This window comes from Thrips palmi, unplaced genomic scaffold, assembly GCF_012932325.1.
Source record: "Thrips palmi isolate BJ-2018 unplaced genomic scaffold, TpBJ-2018v1 HiC_scaffold_19, whole genome shotgun sequence".
Taxonomy (NCBI): Eukaryota; Metazoa; Arthropoda; class Insecta; order Thysanoptera; family Thripidae; genus Thrips; species Thrips palmi.
Window position 1 is genome coordinate 7,660,591 of NW_023144628.1, and position 21,822 is coordinate 7,682,412.

Consider the following 21,822-nt stretch of genomic DNA (forward strand, 5'->3'; position numbering starts at 1 on the left):
AGTCAAGCAACGCGATAGACGATAGACGCGATAGATTAGCGCGGCGCCGTCAACGACTCGGCGCTGCATTTTGCAAGCAGCGATACGACGACAGAGACAGCATTAGAGGCGCATTAGCGGATAGTTAGCCTTACGCCTGCCTGTGGGAACCGCGCGGAGCCTGCGCCCGGCCATGGCCCCGCCCCGCCACCCCGCCCCCGCGGCGCACCGCCACGCCGCGAAGCACCACGACGACCTGCATGATGTGCAACTCGTCGAACTCGCCGTCAAATCGGGACCTGTCAAGAGACCGCGAAAGACTTGTCCGCCAGCCCGAAGATGCCGTCGAGCTGCAGGGAGGCTGATTGGAAACGGCGGAGCGGAGCGCCCGGCGGGTAGGCAGCCACTCCGGAGCGCGTGCACGGCTGCGCGCGGGCGGCCTACCTCGCAGGCGTCCTCATCCCAGACTCGTCCCAGAACTGACAGTGTTTTGTTTTGGTTGTTCCAGAGCTGGCCGGGGCGCCACCTACTCGGCGGACGAGGAGCCCAAGTCGTGCTGCGGGGTGTTGGTGGGGCAGCCCGTGTCCATCCGGTGGTTCATCCTCCTCATCCTCCTGGTGGGGCTGTGCTGCGCCGTGGTCGGCACCGTGCTGGGCGCCATGAAGGCCTCCGGCAGGGAGCACCTCACCGTCTCGCTGCTCATGATAGGTAAGTCGGAGTAGGGGCGACCAGGGTGGGTGCCGTTCTAAGAGTCCATGTCGGGGCTTTGCACACAGGACAACAACAAAATGAACAAAGTACGCATTTTACGTGTCTCCTGCCGTTCGGGAGTCACGGAAAAGCCCGAAGTTTGCTTTAGTTGGCGGAGAGGAGCGCAGAGGAGAGGCCAGCGACCCGCGCTTTGTCCGCGCCGCCGCCTTTCTCCGCCGGTAAACGGTAAACGCTCCGGCGACTTGATTCTTGATTCGACTTTAACGCCTTGCCGACGCTGGAAGGCTGAGGCCGGAAGCGGCCATTCTCTGCCGAACGCAATGGCCGCCATTACGGGCCATTCCTCGCTCGGCTGCCCGGCTGGGGCAGGCTGCCCATTGCCCGTGGCTCGGACGACCGGACGACCACAGCGCACAGTGGGCCAGAAGACCGGTGGAGGCGGACAAAACTCCACACGCGTTTTGAGCTGCAGAGTCGCTAAATGGTTCTCGAACCGAACGTGTGACCCCACCAATGGATTGCTCTCCGAACGAGGAATCCAATGGTGGGGTCACACGTTCGGTTCGAGCCCCATTTAGTGACTCTGGAGCTCAAAACGCGTGTGGAGTTTTGTCCGCCTCCACCGGTCTTCTGGCCCACTGTGCGGCGTGACCCGCACCGGCCAGACACCACCAGTGACCACAGACTGCAGCGGCGGTGGACTGATGCCGCGCAGCGTTTCGTCGCGCTGTCCCTCTCGCACCCACGCGGGACGCTTCACGAGTGCGAGAGAGACGGTGGCAGTGTGAGCGTGAGCAGCGCGGTGTCCATGGTCAGGGAGGGGCCGTGCCGTGGGGTCGACTCGTGCCTCGTTCGTGCTGCAGCCGGTTGCCTTAGGCACCAGACCGTACCGCAAGCCCTGTCTGTCTGTCTGTCTGTCTGTCTGTCTGTCTGTCTGTCTGTCCCTCCCCTACTTCAACCTCCTTCCCTTGGTGACCATGACAAGCGAAAAGAGCAACAAGAAAATGTCGCGCGCGTTTCGAGATATCGGATCGCCGAAACACGTCCCAACGCCCCCCCCCCTCCCCTCCCCTCGCTGCTCCCCGATTCCCGCCAACGACGGCACGTCGCGGCGCTCTGTCTTTTTGCGTTTTTCCGTCGGGGGCGTGGTCGCCCCATCGGCGGAGGCTGAGGCTGAGGGTGCGAAGGAGCGGCGGACTTGTGGATCCTTCCGCGGAGAGGGGCGTGGGGGCAGGCCGCCCAGGCCACTGCGTCGCGACAGCGACAAGGGGTGGGGGGTCGTCGCGCCAGACCTGACAGCTACTTACGTTAATTAGACACCCCTTACGGTGGGCCCCCGAGGGGAGGGGGAGGGGGGCGACGTGCGTGCGTGTCTGAGAGGGTGTGCCGCGTGTACACTGGGAATGAAAATGTATCGCCGGGCCTGGCCGGGCCTGGCCGGGCGAGGGGATCGATGCCCGGACTTGCGACACTCTGCGGTGGACCTGTCCCTCTCGCACGCCGTGCGGAACGCCCCACGAGTGCGAGAGAGACAGAGACTACTGTTCGGAATGGGCCTGGCCAGGTTTCCCTCTCCAGCCTTCATCACACCGTGGCACACTGCTGAGCTCGCCCAGAACTAGAGTGTGGGAACTTGCAGCAGTGCCGGCCAAGCGGCGGCCAGGCGGCCTACCCCTGTCCCTCCTTGCTGCCCACGACCTTCACCCAGTGCCCCCTCCCCCTCCAAAACTAAGCAGTGGCGGTCCGGGCCGCCTCTGGGCCGCGCTGCATCTGCAAATGGCTTCATTTCGTGCCGCCCCCTTTTTCCCTCTCGTAATTCCTCCGCGGCTTGAGGCCGAGCAGTGGCTCTCGCACGCCTGCGCGGCACCTGGTGCGTGCGAGCGAGACGGAGCGACGAGTGCCGCCGCCCGTTCCGTTCGATGGACTGTAATTAAAAAAGGGGCCTCGTGGTTTTGCTGGTTTTGCGCGCCGGTCGGTGAAAACGCGCGGCGCCGTGTTGCCGGCGGCGGCGCGGCGGGCTTCCCTAGCCAGCACGTCTCTCTCGCACCCTCGCGGGGCGCTGCGTGAGTGCGAGAGAGACAGGGCGGGCCAGCTGCGTGGCGGTGGCGCCGCCGACTGCCGGGCCAGAGGCGCAGCGCCAGCGCCCATCAAACGCTAATCAACTGGCCTGGGGGACGGGCGCGGCACGGGGGTGTTGGTGGCGGGGAGGGCGAGGAGGAACAGGACACGGCGCCGCTAATGCGCTGGTCATCGGTTGCACAGCGCGCTGCCGTGGCCGCCGTGGTCGTGCGGTTGCAGTCATTGCAAGATAACGTCACGGTCGCGGGGCGAGGTGGGGCGGGGCGGGGCGGGGCGAGGCGGGGCGGGGCGGGGCGGGGCGGGTCGGGGCGGCCAGTGGGAGGCTGGAGCAAGAAGTCTCACTTTCTCCCGTGGCGCCCCCGTCATCCGGCGGTCCGTGTTGGCGGCGCACTGGACGCAGTGCGGGCCGGGCCTCCGGGTTCACGGAGCAGACGCTCTGTCTCTCTCGCTTCCATAGGGGACGGCCTGCGAGAGACAGAGCGACGGAAACGACTCTCGGTCTGCTGCCCTGCTCCCACCTCCCGCACCTCCGCCTCCAGCATCGTGGCCACGCTTATCGCGCGTCGATCGCCGCCGAGCACTGCGCCGTCATCTTCCGACACACGGCCTGCGCGGCCTGCGCGGTCTCCACGGCCCCAGGACGCGGGGCAGCCACGGCGGGCCGGGGCGAACGCGTTCCATAGCGCACCGCCTTTACATAAGGCGGCGTTGTTAGCAGGGCGCGCGGCCACGGCCTGCTAAACTGGAAGGGAAACGAACGAGACGTTTATCGCAAGGCGCTGCTGCTGCCTGGCTGCCAGCCCGGCCAGACCGGTGGCCGGCCGGTGATGTCTTACGCCCGGCCGCGCAGGCAGACTGGCAGGCAGGCAGGCGCGCTGGCAGGCAGCCGGGCCGGGGGTCGTAACAGTAAACAGGCGCACCCCGCCCCGCCCCGCCCCGCCCCGCCGCTAGCTTTCGCCGTGATGCTGCGCGACAACGAGGAGAAAAAGAGTCGTGACACACCTGGCCGGGGCCGGTACGGGGTAGGCGACGGTGCCAACGACAGCCAAGGCAGCCAACGGCCGAACAAAGGCAGCCCCCGCAGCGGACTGAGTCCGGGAGTCGTTTTCGTCGCTCTGTCTCTCTCGCACTCACGGGGCGTCCCGGATAGTGCGAGAGAGACAGAGGGCCCTCGGAAGCGCCGAGACAGCTAAAGGTAGCCAACGGCAGGCAGAGGCATTTGGCGGAGGCAGCTGAACGGGAAGCCCGGGGCGACCAGAGGCAACCGAGGGCAATCAAAGTCCGCCTCAAAGGTTGCCGAAGGCCTCACCGAAGGCCGGGGGCGGCCGCGTTTTATGGACTTCGCGGAGCCGCCTCACCGCCTGCGAGTAAAAACGTCCCGGAGGCCGGAGGAGGCGCCGGAGGAGGCGCCGGAGGGCCCCAGCGCCACGCTGCGCCAAGCCCAGTGGAAACAAAAACAAAAAGCGCGTGGGCGGGGCGGCGGGGCGCAGCGGGATTCGAACCCGGGGCAAGACGAGCCGAGGCGGGGCGGGGCGGCCGTCACGGTGCGGGGCTGCGGGGCTTTCGATGCGCGGCGCGCGGCTTTCGCCCGGAGAGCGTAATAGGAATCCTCTTGGCCAGGAACATGAGTCGAGTCGGCCTGGCAGCACTGCTGGGCCCAGGGCAGCCAGGGCAGCATGAAAGTGAAACTACGTTGCAGGTCTTGCCTGCCTGGCGCCTGCCCGGCCGCCCGGCCGCCAGGGTGCACGCGCACTGATCAACACGCTGCACTGGACCCAATCACCTTAAGCGGATTCCGAGCTGCAGCCTGCAGCCCCATTCCGGACGCTCTGTCTCTCTCGCGCACATGCGGCTTGGCGCGCTTCGCGTGGGAGTGCGAGGGAGACAGAGCACAAGCCGGCTGCCGGCCGGTCCGTTCTGCATGCCGCCGTGCTTTTCCCATTTATTTTTGCAGCTGCAGCTCAGCGAGGGGGAGTGCAGGGCAGGGCACTAACCGAGATGGGGGCCTATGGGGCGTCCCGGATCGAAGTCCTCGTGCATGGCTGCGGCGGCATACGGGCCGCTGTTATGGGCATTGGCCAATGGTGCATCCGACGGCACCGCACTGCACTGCCGCTGCGGCACTGCAAGCTGCAACGCCCTGCAACGCCCTGCAATGCCCTGCAATGCCCTGCAATGCCCTGCAACGCCCTGCCTGCCCGGGGCGGCCAGGAGCGGTCAGCAAACGGGCTGCCTGTGTCGGCATGAATGAGGCTGTGGCCGTGCAGGCCGTGCTGGCCGAGCAGGCCGAGGTCGGGGGGGATTTCCCTTGCAGATGAGAGCCGAGGCCCAAAGGCTCGCCACGCCACTGGGCGGAGGCCGGGCCAAGGCCCTACTGTGTGATAATAGCCACGAGGACTGTCCCAGCCCGCCCCGCCCCGTGAGGAAAAGAAGAATAATAAAAGAGGGCGAATCTTGTAAATCACTTTTCCGAATGCAGATAGCGAACGTGGCCGTTAATTTATGGCCTCGGGGCGAGGAGGCCCGGCGACGCGGACCCGGGAAAGCTCCCCGGGAAGGGGGGTGGCGGAGGGCGAGGCGGGGAGGTCCCCGTGTCAGCGACGCCGGCGACGCCAGGGTAGCGCCAGCGTAGCGCCAGCGCAGCCGGGAGGACCGTTTTATGCATGTCGTGCTTGTTTGAAAGTCTGTGCGAACGCCTCGCCTCTCTCGTCCCGACTCGGCCAGGTCCGCCAGGTCCTCCAGGTTTCCCGAATAATGCAATGAGATACCGGTGTAAGCGCGCCGCCGTGCCGCCGTCCCGCCGTGCGCACAGGGTGCGCTTTCCGCCTTGGTTATTAAAACAGTTTGCGCGGCGGCGCGGCGGCACGGCGGGGCGACCAAGGGCGTGGCGGTGCCGAGGAGATCCGGAGCCACTTGCGCCGTTTATCCACCGCGACGCTGCTTCCGAAGACGGCTTTCGTCGCTCTGTCTCTCTCACTCCCGCGGGAAGGGAAGTTCCGCAGGGGTGCGAGAGAGACGAGCGACGAAAGCGGTCCTCGGAAGCAGCCTGCAGGGCGAGCTGGGCACGACGCCGCCGTCGTCGTCGGCCAGGACGCCGTCGTTGGAATATGGAGATGTCTCGTTTGACTGTGCCGCCACGCCGGAGGGGCCGGAGCGGCCAAAAGTAATGGCGACACAGCCAGCCGGAGATGGAAACGAAACCGACTCCCCTCCGCCCTCCGTCCGCCGTCGCGCACCTCATGGCGTGATCCGCATAATACAGTACGCGGCCCGGCCTCCAAGTGCACCCCGAGGAGGGTTTGGCGCCGCGTTGCGCGCTGCACGCGCCAGTCTGCAGCCGGTCTTTCGTCGGCCGCGCGCCCTCCGCGGCCCTTCCAGGCCCTTCCAGGCCCTTCCAGGCCCTTCCAGGCGCGACTTCCCCCTCCACTCCTCCGCGACTGTTCCGTTCGGCCGCTCGATTGGCTGTCATGCCAACTAGTCTGGCCCTATCTGTCCTGGTGGGTCCCGTCGCCGTCTGGCTGGCTGGCTGGCCGCCGTGCCCCTCGGCCGGGCTCGGCCGGGGCCGTCTTTAAGCCTTTACAGCCCTGGGTCGTCCTTTTTGTTCCTCCCTCGGCGGCGAGGCGGGACGGGGTCCCACTCCGTTACCGCCCCCGCCGCCCTCCCTCTGCCTCGGCCCCAGCAAAAGATAAAGAAATGTTCACTTGATAAAAGTTGGGGATCGCACTTTCACCCGAACATCGCGTCGCCAGTCTGCTGGAAGCGTTCCGAGGCAGGGCGGGCAGGGGGGGGGGGGGGCCTCGAGCTGTAAGGCGGTGGCAGCAGCGGGCTCATATCCTGCCCGGGAGTGTGTGTGAGGGAGATTGTGTGTGTGTGTGTGTGTGTGTGTGCGTGCTCCAGGGCTGGACGTGGTGCGGTGCAGGAACGCAAACCGCTTCATTTTCTCGCTGGCGCCGTGCCCCTCCGCGCCCCGCCGTACCCCGCGTGGCCCTCGGGGGGGCTCCAGACCCTTAGCAGGTCGGGCCCCGCCAGCCCCGCCAGCCCCGCCAGCCAGCCTCGCCTGTGCAGCGCGGCGCGGCGTGGGTAGTTGCTAGGCCGGCGCAGGGGCGAGTGCTGCCGTGCTGCCCTCGAGCCGCGAACGGTTTCGCCTCTAGTTTGGCCGGGCCGCTGCTGGCCGGGGGCTGGCCGGGGGTTGGCCGCAGATGGCTGCAGAGCGATGCCGTCCGAAGGATCGTTTTGTCTCTGTCGCACCCATGGGCCCTTCCGTTGGTGTGGGAGAGAGGCAGAGCGTCGGCCCGCCCTGCTGCCCCTCTTCCTCGCGTAATAGAGCACCCCAGACTTGCTCTCCTCGTCCTTGAGTCCTTGCCGGGGAGCCTGGAAATAAGATCGGCGCGGGGGGCCTTGGAGACGCGTTAGAGCGCGCGTATACCCATGCGCCAGTGCCCCGCCCCGCCCCGCCACGGAGCCCGGGCTAATATTGCCCCGGAGTTCCCGCATCCCGCGCACCCCGCCACGCCCCGCCCCGCCCCGCCACGCCCCATCTCGCGAGCTGGGGCAGAGGCACTTGCATGGCGTAACGCCACCGCCCCGCGCACTGCAAAAGGGGCTCGATCCATCAAACTAGCTCTCTCTCCTTTTGTCACACACACACACACACACACACACACACACACACACACAGCCAGAGGCGCTACTCTCTCACACACACACACGCGCGCGCGGGCGCGGAAAAATTGTATGGTGGCAGCAAAGTACATAGCCCAGCAGCGACATAAAAAGGCGGTGCCGCACGTTGTTGTTGCCGCTGTTGTTGTTTTGTTTCATGCCGCAGTGTGCCCAGGTGGCGCCACCCTCCCCCTCCCCACCATTCCCCGCCGGACCACAACTTGCCGTGGTCAGCTCCAACTTTACTAATTTAACGATGGCGCCGCGCCGCGGTGCTCTCCAATGCCGATACTGCACACCTGCTGCCGGTGCTGTAGACTGATTCCGAGAGTCGTTGTCGTCGCTCTGTCTCTCTCGCACCTCTACGGGACGCGGCGTGAGTGCGAGAGAGGCAGAGCGACGAAGACGACTCTCGGAATGAGTCTGCTGCTGTAGCTGACCCCCGAGCGACCGGCCGCGCGCCGCAGCGTCCCGTCGACGCGGTGGACACGCCGTCTGCACGCTCTTGTTTGAGTAATGAATGCTGCCCCCGAAGCCCGCCCTGGTGGAAGGGCTGAGGTGCCCCGCCCCGCCCCGCCCCGCCCCGCCCCGCCCCCTCGCCACTCGGCACGCCGCGCTAAACAACCCCGTCCCTTTCGTAATTTCTCCGGCCGGCGGCGCCACGCGGACTCAGGGCCTCTGGGCTCGCGCTGCCTGGCCTGGCGCAGCCCGGCCCGCTATAAACCCAGCAAGTTAAGACGTTATGTCCAATTAGCCGACTCAGCGGGCGGGGCGGGGCGCGGCGGGGCGCGGCGGGGCGCGGCGGCAACCCGCGGTGCTGCCCTGCACTGGGAAGGCGCGGGGCTGCCTACCCGCACGGCGCTCTGTCTCAGCTATTGCTGTCCGCCAGAGCGATGCAGCGCCGTCCTTTACCGCGAGGCCTCCGTCTTCAGCGTCGCCTTCCCGCTGGGAATGCCCCTTCCCGCTGAGCAGACAGACACAGACAGACAGACAGACAGACAGACAGACAGACAGCGAAATATCGAGGAATCCGAGTCCCCCGATGATGAAATAGCTGCCTCTCGAATGCGATAATCGAACGTCCTGCGACGAGACGACACGGACAAAAGCCCCGCACATTTTGCCGTCATTTTCCACCACTTGCCTCGTTTATTTATTTTGTGTGATCCGCCGCTCCGTTTAGAAACCCTCCTTTTTCGCGCTGCCTGTGTAGATGACTACGGCATGCTTCATTGCTTCGTCCCATCCCTCTCCCCCTTTTCCTATGGCACACGTGTGCACCCGTTCACACACACACACACACACACACATTCACAATAACATTGCTCGCCGAGCTTGGAGTCTGTTGCCAGCCAAACGCAATTCTTCCGCGCATCTCTGTGCGCTGCGTCTCCGTCGCCTCTCGCTGCTCTCGCTCGACTGGCCGAATCAGTTCAATTTGTGCCGCGTGCCCTACCCCCTCTCCCTCTCCCTTTTTGTCTTTCTGCGTTTGCTCTTGTTTCACCGTGGTGGTGGTGTTGGTGGGGCGAGGGGGTCGCGCAGAGCTTTTGAAACCAGGACGAGAGTCCTTCAGCTGCCCGACCCCGTAATATACGCAAAGTGGGCGCAACTTGTACTTCGGTCCGGGTGTGGGGGCGTCGGGGGGCGCGTCCAGCATATGGCGGCCCGGCGCCCTAGCCGTCTGGGGCGGGGCGGGGCGGCGTCGGCTCGCTTTTCAAAGGCTGCTTCATCACTCCGCCAGTGAATACATTAAGGGGCCTCATCAGGCGGCCTCTGCCTCATGACTATTTCACCAGAAGTGTCCCTCCAACTTGGGCGTGGCCGGGCCGGGACGGGACGGGACGGGACGGCCCGAGGACGGGGTGCCCGACGATCATCCGGACCAGCGGGGACCTTTTGACCGGTCAGTGGGTTAACTCCGCCACTGCCGCGACGCGTGCAAAACGAGCTGGCTGGCTGCCTGGCTGGCTGGCTGGCTAGCCGGCTCGACCGGAAGCCCGTAGACCGGAAACAAAGCCCAGCCTTTCCGAACGGGCCTCTACGTCCCCGGCGTCGGCTGTCCGCCGCAGGCCGCGGGCCGAGCCGCTGGCGGTGCGAGAGAGAGAGAGAGAGAGAGAGACGACCACCGCCGCGCCCAGAGGGCCGAGAATCCCACCCCCGCCAGGAGCGGCCCGCGCCTCCTTTGTAAACATGCAAACAATCGGCTTGCGCCCCCCCCCCCCCGCCTCCTCTTTTTCTACCCCTTCTTTAGTTGTTGTTTTTTGTCGGGACCTGCACCGTTCGAACTTGCGATTGAATGCGGACGGCAGAGCCTGCAGAGCGAAGCTACTTCGCTGCCAACGGAACGGTACAGCAGCGCCGCATCTGTCCTTGTTTTGTTTTCGTTTTTTTTTTTCGGTCGTCGGTCCCGTCCGCTCCTCGAGACGTCTCGGTGCGCCGTGGTGCGCCACTGCCTCGCGGCCCAGTGCCCTGGCAGCCCCGCCATCCCCGCCATGGGTCATCCGCATCAGGGCCCCCCCCCCCCCTCCCCCGTGATCCTTTGTCTCTTTGCTGCGACCCGTGATTTGTCGGGTCGTTCCTTCACGCCGCAAGGACGCCCCCCACCCCATCATGGAGTACACTGGAAGCAAGGACGCTCCCCCGGATAAGCCTAATCCAATGTGGCGAGACACTTTCTTGAGACTGTGCCAATGCCCAAATGCCGCGCCATGCTGTGCGTGTGTGTGTGTGCTTGTGTGTGTGTGACCTCGCCGTTGCGTTGCCCAGCCCACTCCCTGCTACCCTTCTTCATGAGGGTTGGAAGCAGGCCCCCCGCCGCACCCCCCGCTGTGTCGTGTCCCCGAGGGGGGGGGGACCCCCGTCGCCTGTGTCCTGCCGTCCTCGGCCGAGTCCTCGGCCCCCTCGCGCTCTTTGGCGAGTCAGCACGCCTGCAGGGTTAGGCAGCCCGCATGAGTGTGTGTCTGTGTGTCTGCCACTCCCCGCTCACTGGATAATTGTACCTGGAACAGAAAAGAGGGACGAACACGGCATCTCAGTCGGCCCCGGATGACCATGTAATGTATCGTCTGGCTCAGGGAGCCCTCTCGGTGGACAGAAAAACATCCCCAGCGTTTGCCCAGAGTTGGTGCAGCCACCGGCAGTCATTTTCTGCCCCGCTGTCCTCCTTTTTATTAATGTCCAGAAACTTGGCCGGGAATTGTTGCCAACAAACGGCGGGCGTGCCTCGTGGTGGTTTGGCGGGGCGCTTAGCGCGGTACTTAGCGGTCGCAGCCCCCCCCCCCTCCCACCGTCGTCTGTTTCCCCTCCGTCGCGCGGGAAATTCAAACGCCGCCTGTCGGCTGATGCGATTTGTCGCTGATAACTTTAGGCGCGATGGATGGGGTGGAGGATGGCGGCATGCCACCCGTGGGGGTGGGGGAGGGGTGGGGGAGGGGTGGGGGTGCTAAGGGCCCCCCAAACGACAGACCTCGAATCAGACACATCAAGAGTCTAGGACTCTGTGTTTGTTCTTTGCCAACTGGCGGGCCGGCCACGACGAGCGCCCGGCCTGGGAGGCCATCCCGCGGCACGCCCGTGCTCGGCGGCCGTGCCTACAGCCCGCCCCGCAGGCGCTCTGTGGTGGTCCTCCATTTTCGTCGAACAAAGCAACAAAGCCAAGGCTAACACCATGGTTTTCCCGCGTTTCGGGCAAAAATATTAAAATTGTCAAATTAAGGTGTGTTGTCTTGGAGCACTCTGGTTGCGCGCCGGGGGGGCTGGGCGGGCGGGGGCCTCAAAGTGCTGCACCGCGGCTGAGGGGGCGAGGCAAGGTGAGGCCTGCGGATCGTTGGATCGTTTATCCAGCCGCCAGGTAAAGTTTGGGCGAGAAACTGGAACTCGAGACTGCCTGTCCGTGGATGCGCCCTGGCAGCACTGAGCAGCCCAAGCCAGGCCAAGCGAGGCCCTCAAGGTGAGCGAGCCTGGCAGATAGGTTCGGAGGGGCGCTGCTAACTTAGCAGGCCGGGCCTGGCTGCGCTCTGCGCCTGGCTGGGTGAGGGTGACAGGGCCGGTCAGGGGCGTGGCGCGAGGCCTAGTCAGCGAAATAACTTGGCATCGGGCCTGAGCCCCCCTCCTCCCTCCCTCCCTCTGTACTCCCTCTCCACCCCCTCTCCACCCTGCACCAAGGCGCCGAGTCCGCTCCATGGCAGCCTAGATTCTACACTGCCAAAAGCTCGACTCGGTTTCACCCCCGCGGGTATTTGAACCCGCGGCCGCTGGTCAGACCGCGTGCGCACTGTGCGCTCGGCCGGCGGCTCATGTCGGTGTTGTTTGTTGTGTTGCAGGCGTCGGCATCGTGCTGGTCACCGTGTCGGGCGTGGCGTGGCGGCTCACCTCGCACGACGCGCCCTCGTGCCGGGTCATGCTGGGCATGGCGAGTGGCGACGAGGCGGCGTCCGAGCCCAACCGCCGGTTCGTCCCGAGGCTGCCACCATCCTACGGCCGTCCGCACCACCCCTATGCAGGTCAGCAGTAGTGTGAGCGTCTCTGGCGGCCCGCCCGCGCCCCGCGCCCCACGGCCCACGGCCTCTAACCCTGCCTTGCTCTGCTCTTGCAGCCATGATGTACCCGGAGTTCCAGTACCGGCCGCCGCCGCCGTCCTACCAGGCGTCCATGCAGGAGTACCGACTGCGGCTGCTGCTGCTCGACAGGCACCCGGGCGCCGGCGTCGCCGGGGTCGCGGCCCCCGCGCAGTCCTCGGCCGTGTCGCCGCCGCCCACGTACCGGTCTCACGCCGGCAGCCTCCTCAGGTCGGTGTGCCTCACTCAAATCTCCGCCAAAGTCCAAGGTTGGCCTGTTTCGCACGAACTTGTCTGATGGTTCCACCTGTCTGTTGCAGGGCGCCGTTGGGATGCCGACGGGAGGTGGCCGCGTCGGAGTACAGCCGTCCACCGAGCTACCGGTCCAGGACCTCGTCCACGAGGCCTTCCCTGGAGCCGGGCGGGGGCGGCGGCTCTGGTGGCGGCGGTCTGGCGGGCAGCCTGGCGGGTGCGCTGGCGGGCGCGCTGGGGGCCGCGGGGCTGCACTCCAGGACGGGCTCCGTGGGCACGGACCACTCGCTGTCGCTCTCGGACGTCGGCACCATCGGCACGTGCCCGCCGCAACCAGTGTCGGTCATCAACGTCGGCGGCGACACAGGCGACAGCGTCAAGCGCGACCCGGACTCCGTGCAGGAGGTAACGCACTGGCCTGGCACTCTGGCTCTGGCATGCCTCTTCCTATCCCTGCTCCGACAGCTGATTGTGACTTCTGCTTGTGCAGGTCTTCGCCATGACGGGCGGCGATCCGGCTGGCTCCACGCTGCAGATGATGCTGCGAAAGGGTGACAGCGGATCCCCTACGAAAGATGCAAACCTAGTCACCATTGTACAGACGAGTAGCACGGGCAGCACCCTGCCGCGTGTCCTCCCCCACCCCCATCGGCCCCATCGGCCCTCGCAGGACCCGGCCGCCCCCGTCATCGTGACGGTGTCGGGCTCCACCACCACGTCCATGCCCGTGCCCATCTGCCCCGACAACACCGAGATGGAGATCCTCGCGCACCTCTGACGCCGGGCCGGCTGCCGGGACCACCGGTTGCCACCTGAGGCGGCAGCCTCCGAAGGTGCGGGAAGGGCCAGGGCCAGGGTTGTCAGGAGCCGGAAGAAACCAACGACTTCTCTCAGAGAGTTGAAATTTTTGGCAGACTTAGACTTTTCCGCTTGGGAGCGCTGTCTGCCGTGGATTCAAGTCATGGATGGAAGTTGACAGTTTTTGCTTCCTGTTGTGACGGCTCACCAGCTCTTTCTTTCAGTATTTTTTTAACAGATGCAAAAGAAATACTTAACCAGTATTTTGAATAAAGCTGCAGCGCATTATGTTGCGCGGGTAAAACAATTATTTTGGTTTAGTCATACTAAGCTGGCTTAGTGATCAAAGTGACCATATCATCAATGTATTTTAAGACTCTGTATCCATATTGCTATTATTAAGGCTTCCCAAACCTTGTCTTATGTGGCTATTATTTAATGACATACTTGGCTGACAGGAGAAAATGAATTTTGTTGAATTTAAGAGAACGCCATATTTTAAATTTATTGCTCTAGAAATTCTTACCATCAGTTCAATTAATTGCCTCATCTGTGAGTTGCTGCTGAGCTTGTACCCTGTTTTCTTTCTAGGAAGCAAATCTAAAAGTGCAACATTTGCAAAAGGCAATTTAAAAGGCAGAAAACTTGGAGTTAAAGCAATTTATTGCTCCTCATTGTGTGCCATTCCAGTTTCTTGTCAGTTTAAATTTCTGCTCATTCTGCATTTCTGGCTAAACTTGATGTGAATGAATACTGTTTCATTGCCATGTTTTACCATCGGGTGAAATTATGCAACTCATTGATTCAAAGCATTTCATTGTTTCTTACAGCCATCATGCAGTCATTATTGTACTCGATTGAGTTTTTGTCTCAAGTTGACTTGAGCATTGTCTTATATTAAGACGGTACCTTGTACACAACAGTGTCATAGGGAGTTGTTAATTCGAAAGTAGCATGTAATTCATGTTGTATGAAGTCAAATGTCTATCCCTTTGTAAGTTGATTATTTTCCTAATTCAAAATCCTTCATTGTTCTTTTTTTTTGTTTTCCCCCTTTTAATTTTGATTGCCTCATAGATTTTCTTCTTGACTATCCTAACTTTACTTGTTCATTGCCAGAGTTTCTAAGGATTTCCCAAATGATCTACGGTGCCAGTGCTCTAAGGCACACCATGTTACCTGAATCATAGATAGTTAATTGTTAATATTGTTTTTATGTATACAGAGACAATTCAATTTGGAAGTTGTTTTTGTTATTGTTGTTTGTTTTTCCCAGTTTTTGGCTTCTGAATTATTTGATGTTCCTTCATGAGAAGTGGCTCTGATTGTCTTAAGTGATTCCAACCATTCTTCTGAATTTGACATTTAGATGCCTACCATTCCATCAGTCTGTACTGTCCTCGAGAAAGCATGTCAATCAAATAAGAACATTCGAATGCTCTGACCACCAAATCCTGTTGATCATCTCAATGTGTAAATATGTACTCTAGTGTGTATGAGATTCAAGGTGCCGCCTAAAATTGGCAGTTCCTGCTCAAAGTGCTGAATAGCTCTTGTGAAGCCCATAAGAGTTAAATGTGTGTTCCTTTAAAATGAGAAAGAAGAATTATAATATAAATGGTGATATGTAGAAAGAGATGTTCTATTCATAGAGAAAATAAAACTTTATGTTTTTTTAATCAGCATATGTATTATTTTCAAATTTATAGGTATGAAACATGGATTTTAAAACTACACACATACAGTGTGTTTGTAATTAATTTTAATCTTAAAGATTGTTGTGCACTCCACGAAACATAACAAACGAGAGCTCACCCTTTCCCTTTCTTTCTGATTCAGGACACTGTTCTACTTCCATTCAATAATTCTAAACAAAACCAAGTAACAGACTAGACATTTAACAGGCAAAATCTTAAACAGAATTAATATCCGCTCAGCAAACCAAAGTGAGTTGAAAGTACAAACAGCTATATTCATATTTCGAAACTCAAACACTAGTTTATACGTTAGTTAAGGACACTTATAACAAGAAAAATGAAACACTTCAAAACAGCATCAGTCTTGATGCTCACAAAACAGAAAAAACTTTGGAATGTCAAGAGCCAATATTTAATAAAGAAAGAAAATGGCAGTGATAATCAGCTCCTACAGTTGCATTGATAAGATCAATCATTACACATGAGCTTCAACAAAAGTCTGTTAACATTCAAATAACGTTAATAAAACAAGAAGTTTAAAGAAACATCTTCATGAAAATAATTAAGTATTCATGGACAGGGAAGCCCTCAATTAAATGAAAAACAAAGACGAAGTAAGTAGATACCTTAGTCCACAAAGAGTGACATCTACAATGAAGGTCTTGCAACACTTGAATGCTTTGTCATGTTTGTTCCGCAATGTACTTGCAGTGTGTCCAGACTGCAGTTAGTTCACACAGCCTCTTTCAATTCAATGTACAGAACTAAACCAACCATAGCAAGTCGTCAAGTAAAAAGATGCAAAAGAACTAAAAATAAAAAAAGGTGTAGGTAAATACAAAAATTAAAGTCATACTTAAAAATAGTAAAATAGGAGAAGCCTTGAAGAAGTAAGTACTGACACTGGTATAGAAAAAACGTCGAAAAAATTTATTTGCTTATCTTAACATATTCTGATGTAAACAAATCAATGAAATCGCATCAAGTACGATTCTTTTAAAAATAATGAGCGTAAGAACAAAAACTACAACATAAGAATAAAGCTTATACATTGAACAATCTCAATACCTGCAGGAATGTGCATAAAACATTTAACAATGCAACTTCATTTCATAAGCCATGGCACATTTCTGCATGCTGACACATTCTATGTCTTTGTACATTACCAGTGCTTTACTACTTTTGCGACATATTTGCTTCTCTTTGCTAAATCAATCACATAGAGAAAAGGGTACCAAGGAGGATTTTACATCAGTTCATCTTTTTAACTGGGTGGCAGGTCAGGCCAAAGAAGATGCTAAATTCAGCATCTATCAAGAAATTAAACAAGCTAAAGAACCCCTAGTCAGAGAAAAACTAAAATTATTTGGGGGGAGGGGGAATTGAAAAAGTTGTTAAAAAAATTTGAAGACATGATATTTGCAACTTTAGTCGTCATCACTACTGTCACTGTCAGAATCTTCTTCCTTGACAACAGCTTGTGGTGTGTTTTTGTCTTCATCATCAGAATCGTCACTGGAAGAGTCAGAGTCATCACTACTGCTACTGTCACTGCTGCTTTCGCTGCTGCTGCTACTACTGTCACTTGAAGATTCAGACTTTTTATTTTCAGTTTCATTATCCTGAAATCAAAGCAAAGCAGGGAGGGTCATATCATTCATCTCTGCAAGCCCCATCATACGAAATTAATTCATAATAGCTGATAGTAGTTCTATACAGAATTTAAGCATCAATCAAGCATTATGTTTCAAGACAATGCCAGAAGAGAGGCACTAAGATAGTAGTGCTCAGAGGAGAAGATTCCCAAGCCTCTCATGCTCAACTTACACAGCAGTACATAATATATCACTCTAAATGATTTTAGTACAAACCTGACAAAGTTGGTAGATGCAACAAGACTCTTACTACTGCTATGTGAGGCTTCAGGCAATCACAATTTCACTGAAATCAAAGCAGTATCTAGAGACTTGGTACTACTGTGCTCAGATCAGCCACGCATGCCATGCTAATTGAAGTTACAAAGCAAAACCTAACACAATGGCTGACAGAAGTAGAGAAATAAGTAGAGAGCAGTAAATGAGAGAAGACCTTAATTTGAAGGTTTGCAATTCCTTGTCTACCAAAGAAAAAGATCATCCTGGAACCTACTGCCATTTCATGTAAGTTATTACACCACACCAGCATCCAAGTACAGGGCCGCCAGAAGAACTTTCTGGTGTAAGGGGCGAAACTTTAATGAGACATTCATTGAGATGCTTAACTTCAAGGGGAAACACCCAAACAGTTTAGACATGTTTAGTACAGCCAAAAACTCAGCGAGTTAAAAGCAAAAAATTCCCACTTTTCGACTTAAGCATCACTTTTTCCGAGTTCAGAGAAAAATCACATGCTTGAAAAGAATACTTAAGGGATTTGCGATTTGGATATCACTTTACCCTCTTCCCAGCTTAAAACATAACTTTTGCGGCCCAAGAAGGGGACGGCCGACCCTCCTTCAAATTTAGGGAAGAGTGAGTTTCCCCCCTGCACTCCACTTCAAGCACTCTCGTCAAAGTACAAAAGAAAGAAGATAGGACCACAAACCTTAAATATTGTGTGCATAGCGTACCAATCAATTGCCCATTATGAAAATTAATTTGAAATGTTATTCAGTAGAATTAAAAAGTCAAAAGAAAGCAAATAAATTGCAAATAGATAATAGAAAAATTGGGCATGCAATTGAGATTACAGCACACAAAGCAGTATCCACAAAATGACAACAGAATAACCTACTAATCTGTCTACCAGGAATGACTCACCTCATCTGAATCACTATCATTCGCTGGGCTCTCATCATTGTCTTCCTCTTCAGATGATGAACCTTCATCACTATCATCATCAGCACTACTCCTTTGGGCTTCGTTAGCCCTTGCAGACGCTTCAATTTTTTTATTTTGTTTCTGCAGTTCATTGTATTTGGCCACTTCTTCTTCATTCAAAGACTGGAAAGATGAATCACAATTAAGTCAAAGTTGGAAAGTTGACTGCCTAAAAACAGATTTGGAAGTTCAATAAATGCTCACTTTTAAAAACTTCTTGTATTCTTTAATGTACTTGTCTTTTAGCTCTGAAAGTTTCCTTTGAAATTTGGCCTTGTCATTGGCAGGGAGCATATCCCAGAACCTGGGAGCTTCCGTTGCAGATAGTTTTGTGTCGGAAACAAATGATTCAACAAACAAATCGAATGCTTTCCTAAAAATGGCACAGACGAATTTGACATTAACAAAGCCAGCAAGGTTAAAAGTGTAACAAGCGTTCATATATGACAGAGTCCTCAAACACTTACAATGGTGGTTGATGAGGCTCGCCAGGGAAGTATTGTCTTTGCACTTTCTTCACAGATCCCTGGAGAATTAAAGTGTGGTTAGAGCTATATGGAGAAAGCTGGTCTCACAATGTTAATGAAATGTTAACTCAGCAGGTACCTTGGATTTGGTCTTAGCTATCTTTCCATTATTAGCTCTGTCACCTTTCTTCTTAGATTTTAGAGCTCCTGTCAGGGTTTGGGATTTCAAAAGGTACTCCCTGCGTTCATCTTCAGGTAAGCTCTCCATGTAAGCAGCCATATCAATATCATACTGCTCTTTTTCCTGATGAAGTGGTTGCAAAAAGACAAAATTCTGTAAGCACTAGCTAACAACATTCTAAACACAAACATTGGTGTCAGGTTTCAACGTACATGTTTGTATATTTTTTTGTATTCTTCCTTTTCTCCCTCTGGCAATGCATTCCATCTTAATGATATTTCCTTCATTCGTTCTTTTGGTAACTTGTCTTTAAGCTCAGGACATTGCTGAAGCATAACTCGGGTGTACACCACGTAACCTGAGCTGGCAGGCTTTTGTGGTATTCCTTTAGATCTATAACCAAATAACCGATGATAAATCATCAACTTAATAAAGATGCACCAAAAGCTTCCAATAGAATCTTACCTTCTCAGTAATTCCAATTCATCTTTTCTTAAAACAGTTTTTATTAACGGCACCTTAAACTCAGGATTCTCAGACACATGTAATTTTAACTTTTCCTGAAAGCAAGCCAAATAATAAAAATTCAACAATAAGCAGAGAAATGGTTTGTTCTACAATAATAAGTTGCAGGACAAATACTTACAATAAACTTATTTTCTTCTTCGACAGCTCGCTTTATCCACACTAGTTTTTTCTTATCGGAGAGAGTTTCCCACAATTGACCTGCTTTAGACTTTGCTTCACTGGGAATATAGGAGGGCTCGTTTCGCACTTTGTCGCAACAATCATTAATAAACATCTACAAAAAAAAAAAATGTTTGGAGTTAAAGCACACACACATTGTAAAAAACATTCCATTGGCAGTGGCAAATTACCATCTTGGCTGTAATTGGCTTTGACACCCCTGGAGGCAAATTGTGTTTTGGAGGTTTGGGCACTTTATTACTAGAAGATCGTTGTCTAGCTGCTATCCTAGCCTCTCTTGCCTCTCTTTCAGCTTCAGGGTACTGTTCACTGTTAAGCAAATTTTTAAATGAATGTAATATAAAAGTAGTTAAAAAATCTAAACACAGAAATTCCCTCTCTAGTGGCTTTAATCTTAAAACTTTAAGTCTTACTAGAAAATCCGAAGTTTTTCATCATATTCCTTTTTAAGATCTTCAGCTATCTTTTCATATTTTGCTTTCTTGCTTTTTGGTAAAGCGTGGTACATCTGAGCTAATATCGATGTAATTTGAGGCTGGAAAAGAAAAGAACAAATGGATCAGTATGTTGGTTGTTTCCAAAATGACATTAGGTAGATAGAGATTTGAAAATGACTTCCAGGCAATGTTATAAATCTCACCATATCAAGATTAGGATATTGGGCTGTAACCTTGCTCTTTTTGGCATTGCAATATAGAAAAAATGTACCAAGAGGACGACGAGGGCATTCAGGATGCTTTGGAAGTTTAGCCTTTCCTTTGTAGAAACTGACCCATGGTTTGTGAACCCATATGCGAGCGTCAGCTATGATCTCACTCAAGAGACGGAAATGCCTGATTCTCTTATGAACTTCCATCCATACTGCCTTACATTCAGCAGGAGAATAATCGTTGAATGCGACCTGCATAAAAACATGATAAAATCAAATGGGGGAAAGATTCCTTAATGAAAATAACCCAATAAGAGGAATAAAGAGAAAAAGGCAGTACCGCGTCCCAATCCAGATTTTCAATCCGAGTAGAATGAACAGACTTATCATTAGGAGGAATGTTAGCCTCAATCTTGTTGAACAACTCTATCAGATCTTCTTGTGGCCACCCAATTCCATAGTTATCAGCCTTTGATAGAGTAGAATGAGTCTCAGGCTTGACAGAGGCTTTGTTGTCGTCCTCCTGTCTTTCTTCAGGATCATCATCTTCATAATCGTCATCATCATCATCATCAGACAATCTTTTCTCAACGACTTCTACAGGATACTCTGCAAAATATTTTGTAAAAGGAGGGCATTAATTGTTAAATAATTCAGTGTTATATCCAAGATGGTAAAGAACACTGGAATTAAAAAAGAGGGTGGTGTGAAGAATGAATCACTACAAACCTTTGCTCTTTTTTGACTTCTTTTTTACTTCAGGCTTTTCATATACATCGTCCTTACGCCTCTTCTTTGGCCCATCTTCTTCAGCAGTGACTGCTGACCTCTTCTTTTGTACCATTGTCACAGGAAAATTGGAACAGCTGAGGAAGAAAAGTTCATCACCATTCATGAGAAAAACAAAAGTGGTCAGATAATTTGGGTTCAGTTCTCTTAAAATAAAACTATGCTGGGCACAGAGGTATGGTTGTTGGTTCCAAACACATCATACAGCCAGACAAAACATAGAACCACGATCAGGAACTTACAATCTGAAAATCTTTCAAATTATTCGAAACAAAACCCAAAACTGAAATGAGAGAAGACCCTTGGGGCACAAACTAGGGACTCCAGAAGACTGCTCCAGAATCGCCAGGCCGGTATGCATTTAACGAAATAATCAGAGTTAAAACTTGTGTATCATCTGAATTTATAGTCCACTTGGACGGAGAATAAGCTGACTTTTAGGGGATATGATGGCCAGCATAATTATCGCTGTTCTGAAGTCCACAAAAGGACCGAAGAATTCAGGCAAACGCGGGGAGCGGATGGCCGCCGCAACCCAAAACCCAACCCGATGCTGCACACAAATTTTGAGAGACTTCGGGTTAGCGGATCCATACCTTTGCTACTGCTGAGCAGTAGCTGGACTAGAAAACTAGAATTGAAAGACGGTATAATCGTTGTCCAAACCGCACGCACTGCCAAGAAATTTACAAGAGCGCGTCGAGGTAAAATTGTGAAAATCAAGTCGGCGGGAGGCGGGACGTCGGGGACGAAGAGCATGCGTGCAGAGTGCACCACACACACACACACACACACACACACTGCTTCGCCGTGCCGCGCCGCGCCGTGCCGAGGAGACGAGACGGGCGCATTGCTCAACTAGACGAAAATGTCATGGAAGCTTACTAAAAACGCGCCTCTTTAAGCTTAACAGATCAGTTCAACTCCTTACCCGCTGTGCCAAAATCTCAAATCGTGGTCGTAGCAAAATCACAAATTCGGCCTCCAAAGCCAAAAGCAAGCATTGCGCGATTTCCGTTGTTTTATTTTTTCAAAGCTGAAAACCTTTGAAAAAAACAAAACAAGAAATACATCTCAAACAAATTACTGTACAGACTTACCGGTGAGAACCTTGGTGAAATAAAGGGAAACCTCTTGATTTAACACGTCTATAAAAGATTTGAATGGAGTCACTTAATCCATTATTAGTGAAAACAAACGTAAGTCAAGTTGTCTGTTGGTACTCAAGTAAACAGAGAATGCTGGGCGGGATATTCAAAGAGGGCAGTTCAAGTGGCCACTGGAAAGCCTTTCCAGCACTGGGCATACCTTATCTTTTTGGATAAGATAGATGTCACAGTAACTTAACTAAGTTTTTATAGTTCATGAGCAAATTAAATTTGAGAAGCGCTTTGGTTGCCTTCGCATGGTTGAGCAAGCTAGGCTAAGCTAGGCTA

General features: G+C 54.6%; 2 protein-coding genes across 7 annotated transcripts in view; one reads left to right on the plus strand and one right to left on the minus strand.

Annotated features, from left to right (window-relative positions):
* LOC117646053 (helicase SRCAP) overlaps positions 1 to 14,716 on the plus strand; it is a 76,895-nt gene extending 62,179 nt beyond the window's left edge. Inside the window, exons 2-6 of the mRNA XM_034386706.1 lie at positions 488 to 687; positions 11,754 to 11,933; positions 12,026 to 12,218; positions 12,308 to 12,644; positions 12,730 to 14,716. Coding sequence (XP_034242597.1) covers positions 488 to 687; positions 11,754 to 11,933; positions 12,026 to 12,218; positions 12,308 to 12,644; positions 12,730 to 13,017 — 1,198 coding nt within the window. The 3' untranslated portion in view covers positions 13,018 to 14,716. The remainder of the gene's footprint in view (positions 1 to 487; positions 688 to 11,753; positions 11,934 to 12,025; positions 12,219 to 12,307; positions 12,645 to 12,729) is intronic.
* Positions 14,717 to 15,643: 927 nt separating this feature from the next.
* On the minus strand, positions 15,644 to 21,442 carry LOC117646054 (nucleolar transcription factor 1-A-like). 6 transcript variants are annotated; one of them, XR_004587759.1, is made up of 15 exons: positions 20,983 to 21,194; positions 20,327 to 20,463; positions 19,938 to 20,206; positions 19,589 to 19,849; positions 19,362 to 19,483; positions 19,119 to 19,257; positions 18,887 to 19,042; positions 18,706 to 18,800; positions 18,453 to 18,633; positions 18,199 to 18,363; positions 18,060 to 18,118; positions 17,797 to 17,965; positions 17,533 to 17,715; positions 16,069 to 16,356; positions 15,644 to 15,978 (listed from the first exon to the last, which is right to left on the minus strand). XR_004587759.1 is itself a non-coding variant. In XM_034386708.1 (14 exons), the coding sequence occupies exons 2-14, from the start codon at positions 20,439 to 20,441 to the stop codon at positions 16,162 to 16,164; spliced, it is 2,109 nt and encodes a 702-aa protein (XP_034242599.1). In that variant the 5' UTR covers positions 20,442 to 20,463; positions 21,318 to 21,442; the 3' UTR covers positions 15,644 to 16,161. The 6 variants fall into 6 exon arrangements, 4 of the variants coding, with proteins under 4 accessions (XP_034242599.1, XP_034242598.1, XP_034242601.1 ...); XR_004587760.1 differs by lacking the exon at positions 15,644 to 15,978 and adding an exon at positions 16,606 to 16,675 and having other exon boundaries at positions 16,217 to 16,356; positions 20,983 to 21,195; XM_034386708.1 differs by lacking the exon at positions 20,983 to 21,194 and adding an exon at positions 21,318 to 21,442 and having other exon boundaries at positions 15,644 to 16,356.
* Between the last annotated feature and the right edge of the window lie 380 nt (positions 21,443 to 21,822).